General features: G+C 37.1%; 1 protein-coding gene across 1 annotated transcript in view; it reads left to right on the top strand.

The window, feature by feature from the left end:
• dnah5 (dynein, axonemal, heavy chain 5) overlaps positions 1–22,414 on the top strand; it is a 178,979-nt gene that overhangs the window by 62,186 nt on the left and 94,379 nt on the right. Inside the window, exons 16-35 of the mRNA XM_078420238.1 lie at positions 381–552; positions 2,975–3,120; positions 5,521–5,695; positions 5,969–6,211; positions 6,629–6,819; positions 6,918–7,017; positions 7,569–7,711; positions 10,483–10,684; positions 11,162–11,397; positions 12,150–12,368; positions 12,709–12,771; positions 14,690–14,928; positions 16,015–16,255; positions 17,322–17,521; positions 17,751–17,904; positions 19,025–19,188; positions 19,707–19,863; positions 20,295–20,507; positions 20,813–21,037; positions 21,387–21,559. Of these exons, the coding sequence (XP_078276364.1) occupies positions 381–552; positions 2,975–3,120; positions 5,521–5,695; positions 5,969–6,211; positions 6,629–6,819; positions 6,918–7,017; positions 7,569–7,711; positions 10,483–10,684; positions 11,162–11,397; positions 12,150–12,368; positions 12,709–12,771; positions 14,690–14,928; positions 16,015–16,255; positions 17,322–17,521; positions 17,751–17,904; positions 19,025–19,188; positions 19,707–19,863; positions 20,295–20,507; positions 20,813–21,037; positions 21,387–21,559 (3,656 nt within the window). The remainder of the gene's footprint in view (positions 1–380; positions 553–2,974; positions 3,121–5,520; positions 5,696–5,968; positions 6,212–6,628; positions 6,820–6,917; positions 7,018–7,568; positions 7,712–10,482; positions 10,685–11,161; positions 11,398–12,149; positions 12,369–12,708; positions 12,772–14,689; positions 14,929–16,014; positions 16,256–17,321; positions 17,522–17,750; positions 17,905–19,024; positions 19,189–19,706; positions 19,864–20,294; positions 20,508–20,812; positions 21,038–21,386; positions 21,560–22,414) is intronic.

The raw sequence follows: 22,414 nt of genomic DNA, 5'->3' as shown, positions 1-22,414 counted from the left end.
CATTCGCTGCAAGGCAGCAACTCTACCGCTGCACCACCGTGCTGCCCCGAATGTTGTTTATGAGAGGATTTCCCATCCAAAAATATCTGATCTTGGAAATTAATTTTGTGTTTTATAATCATGCTTAACTATAGAAGTTCAAGTTATCTTCAATTTGCAAGACAAATCATGTGGACACAAAATGCTGGCATAACTCAGCGGGTCTGTCAGCATCTCGGGAGAGATGGAATGGGTAATGTTTCGGGTCGAGACCCTTCTTCAGACTGATGTCAGGGGAGGGGGCGGGACAAAGGATGTAGGGGAGATATGAAGACTAGACAAATCATGTTATTCTTTCATACATTTCCAAGACAAATCATGTTATTCTTTCATATATTTAGATGATCTTGTCAGAAAACAAAAGAGTAAGATCAAAAATTCAAAGTTTTTTTGAGCAACTGATGGGTCCGCATTTAGTCAAAATGGATAATGCATTGCAGCCAGGCATGACTTCTCTCAATTGGACCTCTTTGAACATCGACAAATTCCTGAACCGAGTTTCTGAAGCTTTAGGTGAGTTTGTTCTCACTCGCTGATTTCCTGAGTGTGTTCTTTATATTGGAATTTTCAACTTCTTGATGAAAGGCAAGTTTATGTTTGTTACCGGGCCCAGAGTAACTATTATGTAAAGTAATTCATTTGGATGGGCTTCATAATGCTCAGCAGTCTTTCTCAACATACTAAAGAAGTTCTTTTTGCAGACAAAATATATTTGCTTTGCTCAAGCTAGAAATATTTAAATGTTCTACAAATATTAAAATTCTTCTTCCATTGATTGTTCTGAAAGTGATCTCATGCAAAAACTGGCAAGGAAGCACTTGTGGTTTGAGAAAATACAATAGCTTCAATTTCCAATTTAGATTCCACTCATTGAAGAGAATAATTTTATGATAACATTACGTGAAGAATATTTTGTTTACCATCTGGAAAGTCCTGTATTTTTTAATTTGCAACAAGCGACAAATTTGGTTTAATAAAGTCAAAGTATGGACAGCGTGCAGAAGAATTGATGACATCTTAACATGTTATTAGGAATTTCTAAAGAAGCTGAAGGAACAACATGCTAACTTTAGAGATTGTGTAATCCAAATTGAATGTAAAACAAAAAAATATTTGCAAATGTTTACTTAAACAGTCAAATTCATGACCCACAATTCAATATTAAATTTAAAAATAAGTCAATGGTAGTATATGTGTATTGGTCCCTTTACATTTATTGCTGCAAATTTGCCACTTAATGGGCTTCAATTATGAAAAGTTCTGTAAAGCAATAGTGGCTTTTCCAAAACTGTAATAAGCATCTTGGTGAAAGGATAGAAAATTACAACATACTTTTATTCTTTGTACATAACATGCATGCGATTAGTAGATAAAAGCACGGCTGATTTCCCCGAATGTGTTCTGTGTTATGGAATTTTCAACTCCTTGATAAATGGAAGGTTTATGATTATGACAGTGCACAGACTATTTTATTAATTTATTTGTTAGAAACATAGAAACATAGAAAATAGGTGCAGGAGTAGGCCATTCGGCCCTTCGAGCCTGCACCGCCATTCAATATGATCATGGCTGATCATCCAGCTCAGTAGCCTGTACCTGCCTTCTCTCCATACCCCCTGATCCCTTCAGCAAAAAGGGCCACATCTAACTCCCTCTTAAATATAGCCAATGAACTGGCCTCAACTACCTTCTGTGGCAGAGAATTCCACAGACTCACCACTCTCTGTGTGAAGAAATGTTTTCTCATCTCGGTCCTAAAAGACTTCCCCCTTATCCTTAAGCTGTGACCCCTGGTTCTGGACTCCCCCAACATCGGGAACAATCTTCCCGCATCTAGCCTCTCCAACCCCTTAAGAATTTTATATGTTTCTATAAGATCCCCCCTCAGTCTTCTAAATTCCAGCGAGTACAAGCCCATTTGTTGATTGGGTATCAGAGGCAATACTGGCATTTGACCATCTCTTAATAGCTCTTCGACTGAGAGAACATTTAAGAGTCAACCACATCAATGGGCTGGAAATTAGACATAGGCCAGTCTAAATAAAGATGGGTTTTCTTCCATGAACTATGTTAATTTATTTCAATTTCATGTCCCTAGCTGCCATGGTCAGATTAAAAGTTCAGAAATATGGCCACCTTATTTAATTACTGCACTACTGTACCCAGATGGAAATTCCCAGATAGGAAAGGCATTTTGCCATGTTTGAATATATACTCTTTCCCAATTCTGGAAAAGTCAGTGTGCCAAATGAGAATTGTGTTATATAGCTTTAAATAATAAATTAATGGATTTGCGATCACAGAACCACCACAAATAGGATATTTATTGGTTGTCGACTTAAATTTACAAACAGATAGACACAAAAAACTGGAGTAACTCAGCAGGTCAGGCATCATCTCTGTAGAGAAGGAATAAGTGACATTTTGGGTCGAGACCCGTCTTCAGATCTATTCTTCAGAATTTACAAGATATATATAGCAACATACAAAATTCTGATTGTTTTGTTTTGCCTTTCTGTACATCTGTATAACAAATCTTCTATTCTGAATGTCAGTTAAAATGTTATTTACGTGGCCTTCCAGGACTATATTTTTTCTGAAGATCATTAAAAAAATGTCATTGACGGGCAACGGTAGATAAGTGATTATCCTAGCTCACCTATTGATTATCTTCTCAAAAAGGGAGCAACAATCATGTACCCTCCTGACAAAAGAAATGAAGTACTCAAGCACAAGGGAACATTTTCCAAGTAGTCTGTCCACACAGATTGACCACCGATCTGGGAACTTCTCACGTAGTCTGTTTGTTAAGTTTCCATTCTGTGGCAAACCAATAAATTGTGGCATGCACCACTTTAATCGTGTTTGCTTTATTTTAGCAACATTCTGATAAGAACCAACTTTTTTTTGTAATTTTGTGTATGATATTCTGCAGATGAACTTGAACTCCTGTTGAACCGTGTAAATGACTTGATAGAATTTCGCATTGATGCCGTACTTCAAGATATGAGCACAATACAGTTATGTAAACTACCTGAGGAAGATCCTATTATATGTGATGGATTTGTACAAGAAACCAAGGTATGTTAAATCACTTATGAATTGTCCAAGTTCAAACTGAAGGACATTTTACTTGGCTAATTTTAAAAAGGTATGATTAGTTAATTTGATTACAGTTATGAAACAGCTGAAATGTGAATCAGCTGATCCTCGAAGAAGTGAGTGGTTTCTGAAACAAGGATTTAAAACAAATATATATTTCACTCGTCATTCATTTTCAACTCTGTTCCATGTTATCGGGCTGCCAAAGAGTCTGAAAATCAAATTGAAGCAGTTTATCAGAACTATGTTGCATCATGAAGCATGGGATTTTAATAGTTTTCAGTATAATAATGCAAAACTTTTCTTCATTTTCCTTCATTTACCTGGACTACACAGGTGATTAAATGACTGCAAATTTGATTCCACATTCTAATTGCCATTAGATTGGCCGAGTTGATGCAGCTGACAACAATTAGTAAATCAGCTTGGGTGCACTGCTTGTGTAATTCTCAATCCAAACTTCTAACGCAGTACAAGCCAAACAAGCAAAGGAATATAATATTGATACAAGTCACTTTCATTTCTTTCTCTCCTGTTATTTACACAAAAATTCAGAAACTATATTGAAGGTGCAAAGTATTGTATTAAGTGTGAAATTATGCATTTTGGTAAGCTGAAGCTATACTGGACGCACAATAATTGGTAGGGCCCTGGAGAGTATTGACAACAGAGAGACCGAGGAGTACAGTACGTAGTACCCAGAAAGGCATTTGACATGCTTGGCTTTATTGGTTACTAAACCAAGTGGACCCGTTGGGCCCATTCCTCGTAGAGGGGGGAAAGTGAAGGGGAGAGGGTGTGATTGAGTGAGCCCTGGACCCAAAGCCCCTCCTGTATTGTCGCACCCTCAACCCCCCCCACTCAATCCCCCCCACTCAATCCCCCTTATCCCCCCCATCTCCCCCCACTAACCCAGTCCATCCCCCCTACCCACCCCCACTTGCCCCTCCCCTGCCCCCACCCCCACTTGCCCGTCCCCCACTTGCCCCTCCCTACCCCACTCCCCCCAGCCCTGCCTCCACCACCATTTCCCCCTCCCCACCCCTATTTCCCCCTCCCCCCACTCGCCCCCACCTCCCTCCCCTACCCCCACTCTCCCTGCCCGCACCCCACTCTCCCCCCACCCCAATCTTCCCACCCCAACTCTTCCCCACCCCCACTCTCCCCACCCCCATTCTTCCCTTCTCCTCACCCCACCGTGCCCTCCTCTCCACCCCCACTCTCCCCCCACCCCCACCCCACTCTCCCCCCACCCCCACTCTCTCCTCCCCCTCCCCCCACCCCCACTCTCTCCTCCCTCCACCTCCTCCCCCACTCTCTCCTTCCCCCCACCCCAACTCCTCTCCTACCCCCACCCTCCCCTCCACCCACTAGAACCCCCCTCCTGCGGGCCCAGCAACGCCGATTAAAGCTCCTCCATGCGAGGGGGGAGAGGAAAGGGGAGAGGAAGGCACTGAGCACGGCACTCACGTCAGTCGGGCGGGTGTCGCCTCGCCCCACCCCACCCCACCCCACCCCACCCCACCCCCCCTCTCGGAGCGGGAGAGGCGACGACACCTCCCGGCGGTCAGCGCTGCCCGATCTGTGGAATGTCAGGCGCGAGGCATGCCGGGACGGGCGGCAGTGCATGGGTGGGGGAGCGCATTAGTTAAAGTTCCTGGGGGGGGGGGGGAGCACATTAGATAAAGGTCCAGGGGGGGAGCGCATTAGTTAAAGGTCCGGGGGGGGGGGGAGGGGGGAGGTGAGAGCGAGCTCATCTCTCACAGGCGCACGGGTCCCATTGTGACGTCACACGCTGAAGACCTTCAAGAAATGGGTTAGAAAGGAAATTTTTAAACTTTAAAATCTCTCTAGCTATAAAAATATAGCTTCAATTTGAATGAGAGTTGTTACATAATATGCCCAGGATAATGGTGAGTAACGTGGAAAACAATTAATATTTCAGGTCAAAGAACGTTGGTCAGTACAATAATGGAGAGAGAAAAACATTGTTTGAGGATGCGGAAAAGATGTGGGAGGAATGGATAAGATATAAGCAATATCTGTGGGGCAGCGGTATAAGGTGTTGATGGCATTGTTAAGTGGATTAAGAAATGTGATGAGTTCCAAATTGTTGGGCATTGTGTATTAATGGAGAAGAACCATTATCACCAATGGATAACATAGCAAAAATGGCTAGTTCTAACAGAGTAAGCAAGTTATTGTAAGTTGGAGAATTCAATATCGAGCCTGCAAGGCTATAACAAGTATTTTATTTTGATCTTCAAGAATGCTGTAAATACCCTGCAGATTACCAGCAACTGCTATGTTCGTCTAATACTTGATTGTCAATGAAATATCTTTTTTACACCTCATAGTATTATAGTTTTCTTTTGCCAGGAACTCTGTGTGAAGGCTGCACAGGTGCTGCACAGTAAAAGTTCTTTAGTTGAGGAAGCAGCCAACAAACTTATAAACATGTTACTAGATCTGGAGGCTCTGGGTAAAGAAGAGGAGCAAAAATTCAAAGGGAGCAGTAGAAATGAAGAACAAACTCAACTTAATGGTAATGAAGGTAAAAAAAAGTGAATTAACAATGACATTGAAAAACCTAATTGAAGCTTAGGATCAAATACTATGTAAAGATTATCAGAAAATGTTCTTGTTTTTTCATGCAACTGTGTATGACTGGCAAGAGTCAATATATTTATAGTTATGTAGCTTATTGTAATATTGAAATTAGTATATTTTCCTAAATTAATAAAGCATGAAATAGATCATATATCCTTGATATCTGCCTAAATGTAATCAATGGGACGAAACAAAACTACAATATTCATCTTTCCAGATGACGAAAGAAACTGTGAAAACCGTTCCTTCCCTCATACTGCAAACCACCAGATGTCCAGTGGTCTCCCATCTCTGTTAACAAGAAGGAAAAGGAAGGACTTGGAGTTAATGGAAGAAGCAGCGCAAGAACTGCTGTCCTACTTCAGCCACCGAAATGTAGATGCATTGCTGAAGGTCACCCGCAACACTCTGGAGACAATGCGTAAACGCATTCATTCATCTTCGCTCCTTTACTTCATGGGTATGAGTCAATGCATCCAAATTATTAGATATTAGTGATAGAAATAGGGCACTGCTGATTCAGTAGATGCCTATAGAACACCGAGGAGCGGCGGCAGATCTTTATATATGCACTAAAGTTGTTGTACAGAGCACTGGTTGCCAGCAACTGTGAATTAAGTGTTTTAAAGAATACTGACAGAATTGCAATAAACAGTGCACTGGTGCAAAAGGAGTCATATTATTGGAGATACAGTCTCATATATACTTATAGCTTGGCAATTGAAATCATCTCAGTAATTTTACTTTTTTTCACTCTCAGCTTGCAGCAGCAATATCGCTGCGCAATTGTAGAAATTAAACTAAATTCCTTTAAAAGGCGATTTTTAAAATCTTAACATTTCATTTTTCAAGTGCATGGCTTTGATTTTTCTTACAGAAAATGACCATTCTAATAAACAGAAGCAGTCAAGCCACCCCATCTTCAAAACTAACATTACATTGTCTATTCCTAATATAATCATGATACCTGCACTGGATGAAGTGCAGCAGGCTCTGAATAAAACAGTGGAGTATATTGTCAGTGTCTCAAGAGGGGTTGGCCAATGGAGCAAGGAAAGAATTTCTCAGGTTTATTTTGATTATTAATAATTTTATCTTCTATTTGAGCATATTCTAAACTATTGCGTAATTTTTAAATTAATAATTGCCTCCTCTTGCATGTATAGAGAAAAACAAGTGAAAGAAAGATTCTAGCAGCGAGGCGTGGCAGCAGAGAGAGTGATTGGGAAGATGGAGTCCCAGAAGCTGCAATCAGAAGTGTTCTTGGTAATGTTACAAATGCTCAAGATTTTGAAATGCATGCAATTACCGTGAAGCCATCAGTTGTGATGGAAGCAGGAATATGAACAAGATTTAAGAGGCATTTGGACAGGTGTTTGAATGAGCAGGGCATAGAGAGAACTGCAATTAATTAAAGCAAATGGGATTAATAAAATATTACCTAACCATGTCGTCTGAAGAAGGGTCTTGAGCAGAAACGTCACCTATTCATGATCAATATTGATTAATATCGATAGGTATGATGGTTGGCATTGATGAAGTGGATGAAAATAACTGTACTTTGTGTACCAGTTAGTGCAATGAATAGCAATTCCTTTTTCACAGCTGTTTGGATATAAATCAAGTTGCTGATTGGTAAATGAATTCTTACCATGCAGTAATATAGCCCTTTAGAAAATGTCCTTTATTTTCTTAAACATGGAACCTATACTTAATAAATGTATAACTACAGGGGTTTCTTCAGGAATTATGTAAAGCTGTAAAGAGAGCTGATTCCTACACTGTATTCCTCCTTAATCAATTGTTCTCCATTTTAGATAGCAGCATCTCTGATGTTTCCGCATCGATTAACTTGCTAATTCCTGTACAACCAAAGAATTACTACAAATGGGTTTCTGAGAACAAGGAGATCATTAAACTTGGATCTGTGCTCAGTACAACTATTAATTCTACTAAAAAGGTAAGTCTCTATGCTTGAAGAAAGTGATGCATTTTGTAACTTTCCTCAATCTCACAAATTCTGAAGCCAGAGTCAACATGCCAGATTTATGACTTTTGACTCTTGATTTTCACCTGTGAAAATCAGGAGGGTTAAGTAGCAACATTCAATGTATAGAATTAAAAATTATTTATTGAAATTTATTATGAAATTTCCTGAAAATTATTTAGAAATTAAAATTGAATATTAAAAAAATGCTTTACTTTTGGTATAAAGTTGGACATTTATTTTTAGTTGTATCTGTGACATCTCATGCGAAAGCAGCGTGTCCTGATTTGGCTCAAATGTACATTACTCAAAAAATTATGAAAATATTTGTGGCTGAGACTTAACTAAACAGTATTACAGACTCTTCAGCCAAGGTGTCTATCAAATGCTTGTGTATAATAATTCTATTTGAATGAATGAATGAATGAATGAATGAATGAATGAATGAATAAGTTTATTGGCCAAGTATGTGCATATACAAGGAATGTGCCTTGGTGCTCCGCTCACAAATGACAACACAAACATACAGTTAACCAGGAATTTACCAGGAATTATTTTATTTACCAGGAATTATTCTGCAGCCAAATGTGTTTGGGTGTTTCAGGTGCCTTTTGAATGTTGTGAGAGTACCTGCCCCCACATTGTCTCAGGCAGCCCTTTCTAGACTTTCATCACCATCTGGATGAAATATAATTCTCCCTCGGATTGAAAAAAAAAAGTTGCTTTCAAAGCAATATTTGTGTCTGAGTTAGCGGAATCTAAAGGTAGAAACAAAGTAGTTAACCCAGCTGGGTTTTTTGACTGAAATATAGTTGTTTTTTTCAATTCTTTTAGATTAATATGTTATTCTATGTAGTGTGAATTTGCTTGATCAATGAGTTTCTAAAAGTGTTCAGAACTATGAGTGGGTACACATGTCTCCAGGTGAACTTGATTGATTCTGACTGAGTTTGAGAGAAAATTTAAGACATTTCACACAATGTAGTAGGGGAATTGCTTCTGGAGAGTATTTCACAGTTCAAATCACATCTTGAGTGGAATGAAGCAGACGAAAGGAACTAAATGTGTAAGAAGGAACTGCAGATGCTGGTTTAAACCGAAGATAGATACAAAAAGCTGGAGTAACTCAGCGAGGCAGGCAGCATGTCTGGAGAGAAGGAATGGGTGACGTTTTGGTCTGAAGAGGGTCTCGACTCGAAACGTCACCCATTCCTTCTCTCCAGACATGCTGCCTGTCCTGCTGAGTTACTCCAGCTTTTTGTGTATAGCTTCGAAAGGAACTAAATTGCCACATGCTGAATAGAAAAACCATAGCGAAGATTAAATTTATTTAATACATTAATTATGTATTGTAGGTAATTGTGATCTCAAGCTTGCTTGATTTCCTTTGTGTTTAACCATAGGGTGCAAGAAAATGGAACACGATTTTCTTTATTTGCTTTTCTTGGAAGGTTCAATATGGTAATTGCATGTTTTTAACAAATAAGCAATGGAGGATCTAAATGTTTCTCAACATTTTTAAATTATCCATTAACCTATTCAATAAAATTATTTATTATAATTTAACAGATCAGACTTATGATTGCACGTGAAGATTGTGTGCAGGGTGATTACATTGATCAAAGTGAATCTTTAGAGAATTTGACAGAAGAGTTGAGTTGATGCTTTCCTTGAATTGGGCTCACAGACGTCAGATAAGAATTTGACTTCAGTGGGAAGATTGTGAATCTTTGGAAATATGAATTGCAGGTGGCTGTGGATGTTGAGTCAGTCAAGACTGGAATTGCTAGATCTTTGTGATGTTAGCCTATTTTGCACTGCTCCTGTTGAGCAGAAGCTTTGATTTTATATGCTATATGATTTTACCAGCTCATGTGCAAAACAAAGAATTTTGCTGTACCTCGGCACATATGACAATAAAGTTTCATTGAATTGTCAAACTAAAAGTTAGGCTAATCTGATACAAAATTTGTTCTCCAGTCACCAACTTCATCCCTCTCTGGCTGATGAAGCTAAACCTGAAGTTTGTCATCTTCATGTTCTTTTTATTTCCAAAATGCTGGAGTAACTCAGCAGGTCAGGCAGCATCTCGGGAGAGAAGGAATGGGTGACGTTTCGGGTCGAGACCCTTCTTCAGACTGTTCATGTTCATTTTCTATTTCATGTTCATCTTCATGTTCTATTTGACTCCATGTTACATTCCATTACAAAAATCCTACTTCACTATGTATAGTAAAGAATGGTTATACCCAATAATTATCGACATCCGTTGTATCTTTGTTAGCATGTTTGGTGATTATAGCAAAATTAATTGTATGATATTTTTACATAATTGCAATAACATAACAATTGAAGTATAAAAATTAAGCTATTAGGGTCTACTTGCTCGTGCTTTAAGGTGTCATGCAAAGAAAATGTAAATATGCATGTGTCATTTATCTTTCACCAGTATATCTTCAAGCACTTGACATGCAATCATTATTTTGAAATACAACAAATTGTAATATACACCAAATGTAAAAGCCTTTTACATACAACAACTAATGGAAGTGAATAATCAATGCATCTGTTGTCTGAAGGACAATTTTTGGTCAGGGATAAGGAAAACTCCACACCTCTAAGTAATTCCATGTCATTCTTTTGAAGTCCAACTGAATAAGCAGATGAATCTCTTACTTTTAATGAACGTTATCTTAAGGTAATTGAAAATATTGAATGTTACCTATCTTTCCTGCTTTTTTCAGGAAGTTCTTACTGCTCTGGAACAATTTGCATGTTACCATCACATTTGGCGGAGAGAGAGGGAAGAGGCAATTCGAGACTTCATGAAAGGAAGTCCTCTGCTGTCTGAGTTTGAGTCACGGATTCTTTACTATAGGGATTTGGAATCAAAAATCAATTCTGAGCCGGAATACATTTGTGTTGGGGCTTTGGCTCTTTACACTGGTAAAGCAATAAAAATGTTTAAAAATCTATTGAATTGGCATGTTTTTTATAAAATAAATGTTTTTTTAAATATACCTTATTTTATGACATTACACGTGATAAATTTAAGATGATCATTTGAGTATGGGGAGTTCCTACGATACTCCCTTTAGTGTGTTCTTTTCCTTGAGATGCTGCTTTTACACACTTATGTGCTTTGTGCAATGCTTGTTACTATTGAAATGCTCACATTTATTACTCAGTGGCCAAAAATGGGTGTTTAGGTAGCTGTTTTGTAACCTCAGAATTCATGAATATCTTGTGGTTGTGGGGAAGAGAACAAATGGGTTTGGAAATGTGTATGGAGGTGTAGGGGTTGATTTCTGCTAGCTATATATTTAGGAAGGCATATATTTAATTTGCCCATTAAGTGGTTTGAAATCAAAATAACAGTACAATCTTTAATGTCAAGACCTTAATAGTTGGTGTATTTTTCAGCTGACCTAAAAATGGCATTAACTTCAGAAACCAAAGCATGGATGGCAGGTTTCGGCCTGCACTGCAATAAAAAATATTGTACTGAGATGGAGAATATTTTTACGTTCATCGAAGAAGTCAGCAAAAGATTAAATCGACCTATCAAGGACCTAGATGATATCAGAATAGCCATGGCTGCACTCAAGGAAATAAGAGAACAACAAATTCCCATTGACTTCCAAGTGGGACCCATTGAGGTAACTTGTTTCAAATTACTTAGTTTCATTCATCTGATTGTTTGCATAAGCTGAATGTAAAAGATGTTGCAAAATAATTCTAATTGTAAGGGAATATAATCTACACAGAAGGATTTTCATGCCATAAATGATTTTTCCTTTGTTATGAAACTATATTCTATAGCTGAAGAGCATAACCTGAAAAAAATCAATACCAGATGTTGGTTTAGGCTAGTATTTTGGTAACTGGTGTGGGGGTCACCAGACCCAATATTTTAGCACCAATCCCATTGTGGTGACAAAAATTAGGTTTTAAAAAAAAGAGCTATTGTAATGTAAGTCATTTAAAAAATGATTGTATTTTCTCATGTTTTTCTAAATATCATGGTTAAAAAGAAAATTATAATACTTTTTCAGAATGTTATTTTGGAGAAATGGCAGAACCCTTAAAAAGAAGCTATTAGTTTGTTTGTGGCTTGTGAAAATCATATTTTAAATCTTTTTTTTTGCAGTTTGGTTTAAACTTTTGAAAAGAGTAGACTTTTACCTCATCGCAAGAAACTGACCTGACATGTGAACATTGTTTCAATACTCACAACTGTGCTAAATGCTGTTGATGGACCACAATACTCTTTATTGCATTAATAAGCTCTCTCATTCATTTTTACCCTGAGAAGTTCTTTATGTACCAATAATTTAATTTTCTATTTTTGTTCTGTGATTCCCCATAATTAAATTCAGCTGCAACTTGATAATTGTTCTTATTATGATAGGAATCGTATGCAATGTTAAATAAACATGAATTGCTTGTGGCCAAGGAAGAAATCGAAAAGGTGGACACTCTACGGTACGTTTGGGAAAAACTGTTAGTGCGTGCAAGTGAGATTCAGAATGAACTTGTTGCTTTGCAACCAAATTTCAGAGGAGACTTGATCAGCAATGTGAAGATATTCAATGAAGACTGTAATGAATTTTATGAAGATTATGAAAAGGTATGAGACAAATGTTAGTATAAGGGAATCGGCACAATTTATGCATTACTATTAGTGCATTAAACTATTACTAAACTAAACTATTACTGATCAAAATGTTGCTTCTGTGTTTAAAACTTTTGTTTTACCATTCACGTTTTCTATTTTGAAAACCACTAAATGTAAAAAAACAAATTAAAATGTTAGCAATGTGCAGTAAAAATATTATTCTCCTTACAATAATTATAAACATACAAATTATTTTCAAACCCTAACTATTTTGTATTTGGAAATACTTAATTCTTAAACTGTGAATAAATTGAACCTTTGGTGAGTACCACTTTCATTTGCTGTTCTGCAGGAAGGTCCAATGGTTATAGGGTTGGCACCGCAGGATGCCAGTGATAGGCTCATCATTTCTCAGGTATGCTCTCACTACTAGAATTGTGGTTTCAATGTGCGGTCTACAGATTTCTCAGTTTTATGCAATTTTGTGCTGTAGTTCATTTTGAGCTTTTAAAATAGATCCTAATATTACATATTGTTAACCATTTTTCCTTCTTTCATTTGAAGAAATGGTCTTCACATTAATTGTTCAATGTAGTGAATTAGAGTAAGAGGGATTTGGTAGCATGAAGAAATTGTAAAGAATCAATTTGTCTATTAATGGTTTCTTATAATCAGCTATCTAATTAATTATAATTTCTCAATTTGACATCCAAACACCAGATGTGTGTGTCGTCCAGAATTATATGGCACACTCTGGAATTGGTTTATTATTGTCATGTGTACCGAGAAAAAGTGAAATACTTTATTACATGCTATCCAGGCTAATCATACCACACATGAGCACAACAGGTGGTGCAAAAAGAGTTAGGAAGCAAAGTGTAGATAATGGTGTTTCAGCTGCAGAGAAAGCACAGATAAAACAAGAGTATGGGGTGCACAAGGTAGATTAGGACATCAGGAACACAGCCTTAGCATATGAGAGGTATATTGAGGTGAGAGGAGAGTGACTACGCTTGGAGTAAATCAGTGGGTCAGGCATCATCTGTGGAGGGACTGTAAAGATGATGTTTCTGGTCAGAACTCTTCAGTTTGTGTATCGCCCAAGAATCCAGCATCTACAATTTTTTCTGTCAGACATGGGTTGATTAGTGACAAGTAATATTGTGTCACCTAAGAGCCAGGCCATGACTATCTCCAACTACCCATTACCTCTGTCATGCGATGGGATTATTGCCAGAAAATCAACATTGCTGCATATGGCAATGAACTTGAATCTGTGCCCAAGGGAATGAAGAGGAGAATCATTGAACAACCTTGTAAACTTGCTATGATTGCAGAGAATACTGAAGCCAGCTCAAGCAGGAGTGTGTTTGATGTTTTCGGCTACTGAGAGAATGAATTCCTTCAAAGCATTGCCATTGTTATGAATATCAAATACTCCAATCAATAAAGGCATTATAGGCATGCATAGACATTTTATTGTTGCAGAGTTTTAACACAAAATGTTGACCATCCATTTCCCCCAGCAGATGTAGCTCGGCCCACTGAGTTTCTCTGGCAGTTTATTTTTGCTCTGTGAGTAGCCGGTAGCTGGTGATAATGCCATTGCTGGTGTTACACCTATTGTAATTGTTTGGTTATCTTGGTTGTCATCAAAGTTTAAAAAATAAAGAGGAAGACGTTGGACTTTTTTGCCTTCCATCACAGTGAGGAATGTGGGGAATTCTCTGTGGTGGATGTTTATGTTAACTTTTATGTAGTTGTGTGTCTTGTTGCTTTTTTTTCGTATGGCTGTATGGTAATTCGATTATCACTGTACCTTAACTGGTACATGTGACAATAAAAGACCTTTGAAGTTCCAAATTAAAGCCACATAAATGGCAACCACCATGACAATGTAGAATAAAACATCCAAAATGTCGGTGAGACCGAACAATGCCGAAATTCTCAATAAAATAATTGTGAATAAACAATTTTGTAAGAAGTTTAAAAAAAAAAGTATTTTATTGCCATACTTGGATAATTGATGTTGCTAGCCTTCATTTATTGATGGGTGTCAGAAAGACTGAGAAACATTAGAACATAATTATAGACAAGCAAGAATGGACCGGTTGGCCATCAAGCAGCTCCGCTGTTCATTATGTTCATGATTTATCTAGTCTTGTCGATAATACTTTCATGCTCTCCATTGTACTACTCCTTGTATCATTGAGTCAAAGTGAATTTCTGGTACAATTTTTTTTCTACTGCCTACGTTTTATCATTCATATTTGATACTTATGGGATTTAAGTGCAGATGTGTACTTATACATATGATTTCATTTTACTGCCAGAATCAATTTGATAACCTATATCGGAAGTACATCACATACACAGGTGGCGAAGAACTGTTTGGCCTGCCTGTCACTGAATATCCTCAGATGCTAGAAATAAGGAAACAGCTGATGTTACTCCAGAAACTATATGGCTTGTACAATAACGTGATCAATACTGTGAACGGTTACTATGACATCCTGTGGTCAGAGGTCAACATAGAAAAAATCAACAATGAGCTTATGGAATTTCAGATAAGGTAATGATTAAATTTCATGATGCTGCTGTTGCCATTAAACATTACCAATTTGTTATTTTCAATTTGGATTTGATTTTGGGATAAACTAAATATTTTTTTGGCCGCTGATATTCTGTGTCCATTATCTTCCAGAAGCTAATGTGTATTATTTCACCTCCACAGTATTGTCTCTTTCTATTCTGAACTCAAGCATTTTGCTGTACTAACTCTGCCACTTTCATCACTTTAAGGTAACTAACTCCAAGCTGTTTCAATCCTTGCAATGATTTAGAAGTTTATTTTCTGTTTTGATATGTGTGTCAATCATCCCAATTTCATAATTAAAGTGGTTTCACAACTAACGGGGCTTCATAATTCTCATCCTTGCTTTGAAATCCTCCATTACGTAACTCCTCTCTATTTTGGCCTTCTCTTCCAGCTCCTCATCTGCCCCAGAACTTCTTGTTTGTCTTTATTTGTCCAGCCACCCTTTTCCCCACAGTCCCACACAATAGAATTTATTTTAAAAAACAATCCTCTTCACCTTCAACTCTTGAAGAATATCACAAAGAAAACTTTTCCTGGAAATAACTGTCACTGTTGCAAAATTTTCCTTAGTTTGCTGTCTCCTTTAAACATAAGGATGCGAGTATAAAATGACTTGATAGATCATAAATTTAAAGGTACTTAAGTGGGATGATTGTGAGAAAACTTTAAGTAAATTTTATCGAGAGACTTGAGACTTTGAGGAACCTTGAGGAAATTTGTTTATCAGATTTTTATTGTTGCATGCTGTTTGCATGTCCCAGTTTTGGGTGAATTGTGGTCAGTTGTAAAACTACGCAGATGGATGCACAAACATCACATTTCATGGGTTCATAAAATGTAAAGACCTGCAGTTTCCCTCCCTCCTTGTGAAATCTAAAAATTGCACTTATACTTGACTCCAAAAGACTGCCTGAAAGGAAAGCACTCAATTCCATCCACCAACTCAAGGTACGTACAGCTGAGTTCTGCCATGTCAAATGAAACAAGCTAACATTATGAACTTATTTTTGAATGTTGGTTACCTTTCTTCAATCTGCATCGCAATTATTTGTACTTCAGATGTCGCAAGCTTCCACGTGCTTTGAAAGAATGGCAAGCATTCCTGGATTTAAAGCAAACCATTGAGGATTTCAATGAATGCTGCCCACTGTTAGAGCACATGTCTAACAAAGCTATGATGCCACGACACTGGAAACGAATTGCAGAAACTACAGGGCATAGTTTTGATGTAGAAAGTGAAATGTTCAAGTTGAAAAACATTATGGAAGCCTCAATACTGAAATATAAAGAGGAGATTGAGGTATTTGTTTTATGTTAAATAATGCAAGGTTTTTTTAGAGCTTAATGAAATAATGTGAATAATTAATCGTTATCATAAAATATTTTACTTTCTGCAAGAATAAACATCAATATTTAACTAATTTATGAATTGTTGAGATCTTAGAATCAACAAATGTTTCTTAAAGTAAAATAATATGAGTAAATTACCTTTTTTTTTAGAAGATGCCCATTGGAAGTCTGTCCTCTTAATTTGCTATATCTTTTTATTAAGTCATCAGGATTTACAATCGTAAAATGAATATATGGGAGATCTTCATTATTAATTTGAAATTAATTGGAAACGAGACACAACAAAGTCAGGGGCTAAGCCCTTTATGTCCCTGCTGAGTTACTCCAGCATTTTGTGTCTGACAATGTGTCAGTTGTTTTGCTTTTACAGTTTTTAAACGTTTGTTGAACTTAGATTGTGCCATGACTCTCAAAAGCTAAACTTTCTCAAGTGCACTCATGGACTTTAATTACGTGGCACATATGTTATTCCAAGATATAGAGAGACAGTGTAGGAAACACTGAGGAGGTCGGGCAGTATCTGTGGAAAGAAAAATAGATGACATTTCAGGTTGAAGACTCTTTGTGAACTGGTGTAAAAGGGAAAACAAGATAGTTTTAACTTTCAAAGAGGTGGGGGAATGGATAAAACAAAGGGAATATGCCATGTTGGGTGTGACTACAATTACATGATAAGATGCTGAAGAAGTCATTTAGTAGATAGATGAATGTGGAAAGAGAGAGGGAACACGCAAAGGAATAAATGCTCCCTGACCTGCTGATCGTTTCTGTTTTTATTCCAGCTTTATAACATCTGCAGTTCTTTAATGTTTATTACCAGTATTCAAACTGATGTTTAAATCGTATTTAAACAACAGAATATTTAAGCATTCGTCATGTGGTTGTGCATATTTGAAAAACAACATTTTGGTTTCACGATGGTTATTTCAATCATTCGCATATAGTCTGTATTTGCATACCTATACTCAAACAAGGCCTACGAGTTGAGATTTCTTTGTTTCTTTGGATTATTGCAGGATATTTGCATTAGTGCTGTGAAAGAGAAAGACATTGAGCAGAAATTAAAACAAGTTATTGCAGAATGGGATTGCAAAACATTCACTTTTGCCAGTTTCAAAACACGTGGTGAGCTTTTGCTGAGAGGGGACAGTACGTCAGAAATCATTGCCAGTATGGAAGACAGTTTAATGGTCCTCGGATCATTGATGAGTAACAGGTTAGTTATGTGCACAAAGGATCATTTGTTTCAGTTTAATTCGTTGTTGATTGCAGACAAATTTTCATCTATTGATCAAGATTTCTTTCAAGCTTTGTATTGTGAAGGCTAATCTTTTAGATTAGCTTTAAATTAACAAAATGTTTATAAAATGGGCAGTGCAGAAAATAAATTGTACAAATGCGGTTATTTTGCATAAAGATTTGATTTTATTCTTATTTCATGACAGGTACAATACCCCTTTCAAGGCACAGATTCAAAAATGGGTTCACAATCTGTCTAACACAACTGATATAATTGAGAACTGGATGACTGTGCAGAATCTATGGATTTATTTGGAGGCAGTTTTTGTGGGTGGAGATATTGCAAAACAGCTCCCTAAGGTATGGAACTGGCTGGGTAGAGTTATGCTTGTCTAAAATTCTAAGATTGTTTAGGTTGAAGAAATTATTAGGATTTATTTTTACAATATGAAATTCTACCTTTGAAATCTGCCAAATTGATGACATTGTGGTAGACTAATTTATAAATTGTGGAATATGCTAGATCTGATCTCTCAGGAACATAGGTGCTGGGATAATGTATCTACTTTAATATTTATGACTGCATTACAAACATTATATTTTACAGTATTCCAATACTTATACATGAGGTCTCTGATAGCCTTGTGAAGAAAAGCTGTTTGGCCTGCCTATTGGCTTATACTTTATTTTCTGCCACTTTAATTCACCATCAAACTTCCAGTCTTTGAATTTTCGGTTTGTGGTCTTTTCTATTGTTACAACAAGGCCCAGCATGGATTTCAGAAATAATGAAGTGTTTTGTCTGGGCATGTTGCATCTTACAGGATTCAATATCAAATTCTCCAACTTTAGATAACTTTCTTTTGGTCTGTATCTGAGCTGGCCATTTCTGCATGTCATCATGTTTGCTTAGTTCTTTTGTAAGTCTGATCTGCTGGGCATGTCCCGTGGCTTTACCATTAGCAACACATACAAAAGGAGGCACAGAGTACTGAAGTAGCTCAGCTAGTATGTGCGTGACTCGCTGAGCTAATCCTGCACTTTGTGTCTTCCTTTGTATGCCTGATCTGCTGAGCTACTCCAGCATTCTGTATCTTCTTTTGTAAACCAGCATTTGCAGTTCCTCGTTTCTACTTGACAAACAATAACTTATGCCTTGCCTATTTAGTTTTATGATAAGTAATAATAGATAAATATGAAGTGTGTGTCAAGCCTGAAAATCAGACAAGAAATAAGAGTTGATGAACTGCAGTGTCGAGCAGAGAAAGATCATGAAAAATAAGTTGCAAACAGGAAATGCGAGTGAAATATATTGGACAATTGGAAGGTTGGTTGCAACAATTATGCACATTAGGAACAAGAGAAGATAATGGGGGACTGTTGGAGGATTTTCTAATGACAATGTGGATAATGTCTATTGATAAGGAACTTGTAATTTTGCCAATGATTTTTTTCCCTTGTCATTCTGCTATAACTTAAGGAAGCCAAACGTTTTTCAAACATCGACAAATCTTGGGTGAAAATCATGACTCGGGCTCGTGAGACCCCAAATGTAGTGCATTGCTGTGTAGGTGATGAAACCATGGGACAACTTTTACCACATTTATTAGAACAACTGGAAATCTGTCAGAAGTCATTGACAGGGTAAGTCTTTAATCTACTGAGCTGTCCTCATTTGTCCTCATGTTGTGGTCAGAACAATAACCATGATATTGGTTCAGACCAGATTTTAATTTTAAAATCGGACTTCATTTTTTGAAATGTGTGAGGCACTTAAATTATGACACTTGGTTGTAACATTGTAAGGTTAGATTAGTAACGGTGTTCATGGATTTTACAATGCTACACCAGTAACATTATTTAATTTAAATTTTGTATGTTAAAATAACTGTGCTGCAAAACATTTCTATTTGTTTTCCCTAGATGAGCTATATAATTTTCAATCACTTTGTTTAAAAGCACGTTAAATGATTTCTGTGTAAGAAGGAACTGCAGATGCTGGTTTAAACCAAAGAAAGACAAAAAAGCTGGAGTAACTCAGCGGGACTGGCAGCATCTCTGGAGAGAAGGAATGGGTGACGTTTCGGGTCGAGACCCTTCTTCAGATAAAGTTGTCCTCTTCTTGTCTACCTATTAGTTATTGCTTTACTTTCTACTCATAGGTACCTTGAAAAGAAAAGACTCCTTTTTCCTCGATTCTTTTTTGTATCTGATCCAGCCCTCCTTGAAATCCTTGGTCAGGCTTCGGATTCCCACACCATTCAAGCACACCTACTGAACGTTTTTGACAACATCAAAACTGTCCGTTTCCATGACCGGGTAAGGTGAAGAAACAGATAATTAAAATGAAGCATTTATCATTCAATGTAAAAAGAAACAGTAACTTTAATTCTATTTATTGTCCTCTTTGGTGCATATACCTGTGCATGGGCAGGTCAGGAAGCATAATACCAGGTATTTAACGAGGTTGCTGCTGTTGCATTCAATCCTTCAAATTAACTGAAAATTGAGCAGTGTCAAATTAGCGCCTGGCCAAGTCTATTGAAATTAGATCTTGCTTCTTGCTGAGATATGGGCATTAAACTCTCTCTCATAGTAGCTCAGGTGCAGTGATCAATACAATTTGAAATTCATTATTTCTGAGCCATTAAACTAGTTAACTGGAGGCCTGTTGAGTTGAAGTTAAGACATGGGATATGATTATGCAGCAAATTTGAGACATAATGAAGTCAATATATCTTTATTAACAGGTGTATGATCGTATTTTGGCTGTGTCTTCACGCGAGGGTGAAATAATTGAACTGGATAAACCTGTTATGGCAGAAGGAAATGTAGAGGTCTGGCTAAATGCTTTACTGTTGCAATCTCAGAAATCACTCCATTTGGTCATCCGTTCTGCATCTGTGAGCATTCAAGACACTGGTTTCCAACTGACTGAGTTTCTTAATTATTATCCAGCACAGGTATACTTGTTAAAATATTGCAATGTATTCTCAATTTATTTGCAATTGGAATATGTGACTAGGTAACGCTACCATTTCATTTATAAAGGCATATATTTATGTTTTTATGCATCAAATCAAGTAAAAATAATAATTTAAAGAAAAGTAGGTCCTATTTGTTTAAATGTTATCATTAGAGATAAACTGACTGGAATAGCTTTGAGTTTAGAATTTTATGTTACATCCATTATCTAACATGAGATATTTAAGAATCACTACCAATGTCAGATTGTGTCAATCTGTATATTTTATTTTTCTTCCTAAAGGTTGGGTTGCTTGGAATTCAAATGATTTGGACAAGAGATTCAGAAGAAGCACTAACCAATGCCAAATATGACCGAAAGATTATGCAACAGACCAATCAATCATTCTTAGAATTGCTGAACATCTTAATTGGCATGACAACAAAGGATTTGAGTGCAATAGAGCGTGTGAAATATGAGACTCTTATCACTATCCATGTGCACCAGCGAGATATCTTTGATGACCTGGTAGGAATTAAGTTAAATAGTTTGCCTCTATAATTAAGTCTTGTCTCGTTAACTTGAATCATCAAATTCATCTTTGATGAGACTTTCACAATGATTGAAAAATAAAATATATCCTCAGTATCGTTCATTTCTGGGGAAATCATAACTGATGCACACAGATATTCTTGCATGGAAATTGGCTTTGAAAGGCACTGAGTCAATCAAACACAATTCTATCATTTAGCATGGTTTTAATGCTATATTATGGGCAATGCAATTGCAGCCCCTGTTATTTTCTCAATTTAAGAATTAAAGATAAAGGAAATAACAAAGGCAAATTGTGTTTTTTTTTAATGTGTCTGTTTTGCAGTGTCGTCAACATGTCAAAAGTCGTACAGATTTTGAATGGCTAAAACAGTGCAGATTTTATTTTAATGAAGACTCCGACAGAATGCTAATCAACATTACCGATGTTGGATTTGTTTATCAGAATGAATTTCTGGGCTGTACAGACAGATTGGTTATCACACCCCTTACTGACAGGTGGGCAACTGAAACACTTAATACTGCTGTTTTTATTTTTTTAATTAACAGAATACGGATGTTACTGAGTGCCATATTTGTTAGCCATCCCTTATTCCCATTGAAAATGTGGTGGAGGGCTGCTGTCAGTCTATGGAATGCAGTTCTTGAATGTCAGAAGTTCGAAGAATTGGATGTAGTGATATTGAACCAACTTGTGAAATTATTTCTAGGCCTTTGTGGTCCCATATGTTTTCTAATGATGTGTTTCTTGATGGAAGAGGTTTCATGTTTTGGAGGATTGAAATAAAAACAAAGTGCTGGAAACAGTTGCAGCTCAGGCTTCATCAGTGGAAAAAGAAACAGAGTTTAGCATTTTATTTTGGAGATCCTTTACCATAATATGGGGTCTTCTTCAGACTTCATATTTTGCAGGTAATGTCAGACGAACCTCGGTGAGTTGTTGGAGTACTTCTTGTAGATGGTATACGCTATTTGTTGATCAAGTGGGCCTGCTTGTTTTGCAGTTTCTTAAGTAATGTTTGGTCTACACTTATCCCAGCAAATGGTGTGTAATCTATCCTGGTCCTTGTCTTGTAGCTTTTTCAAAAGGCTTTGAACAGCTGTGCAAGTTTGGCGTTAGAGCTATTCTTCACTGCACAACACCCAACTTTAACATGCTTTTGCAACAGTGGTGTTGTAGTCTGTGGCCTATTAGAAAAAACAGGCAGACAACCGAATTCGTTTAACCTCTTTATTCTACTCACCCAGGTGGGAGAGAGTCTAGAAACCGAAGCGTTTAGAAACGCTTAGGAAGCTAGTGTAGTCTCTCTCCCCGAATGCTAACAATTACACATATTTATACCCGAAATACAT

This window comes from Rhinoraja longicauda, chromosome 2 (genome assembly GCF_053455715.1).
Source record: "Rhinoraja longicauda isolate Sanriku21f chromosome 2, sRhiLon1.1, whole genome shotgun sequence".
Taxonomy (NCBI): domain Eukaryota; kingdom Metazoa; phylum Chordata; class Chondrichthyes; order Rajiformes; family Arhynchobatidae; genus Rhinoraja; species Rhinoraja longicauda.
The sequence above is the reverse complement of the archived record's forward strand: the minus strand, read 5'-3'. Positions and strand labels throughout refer to the sequence as shown.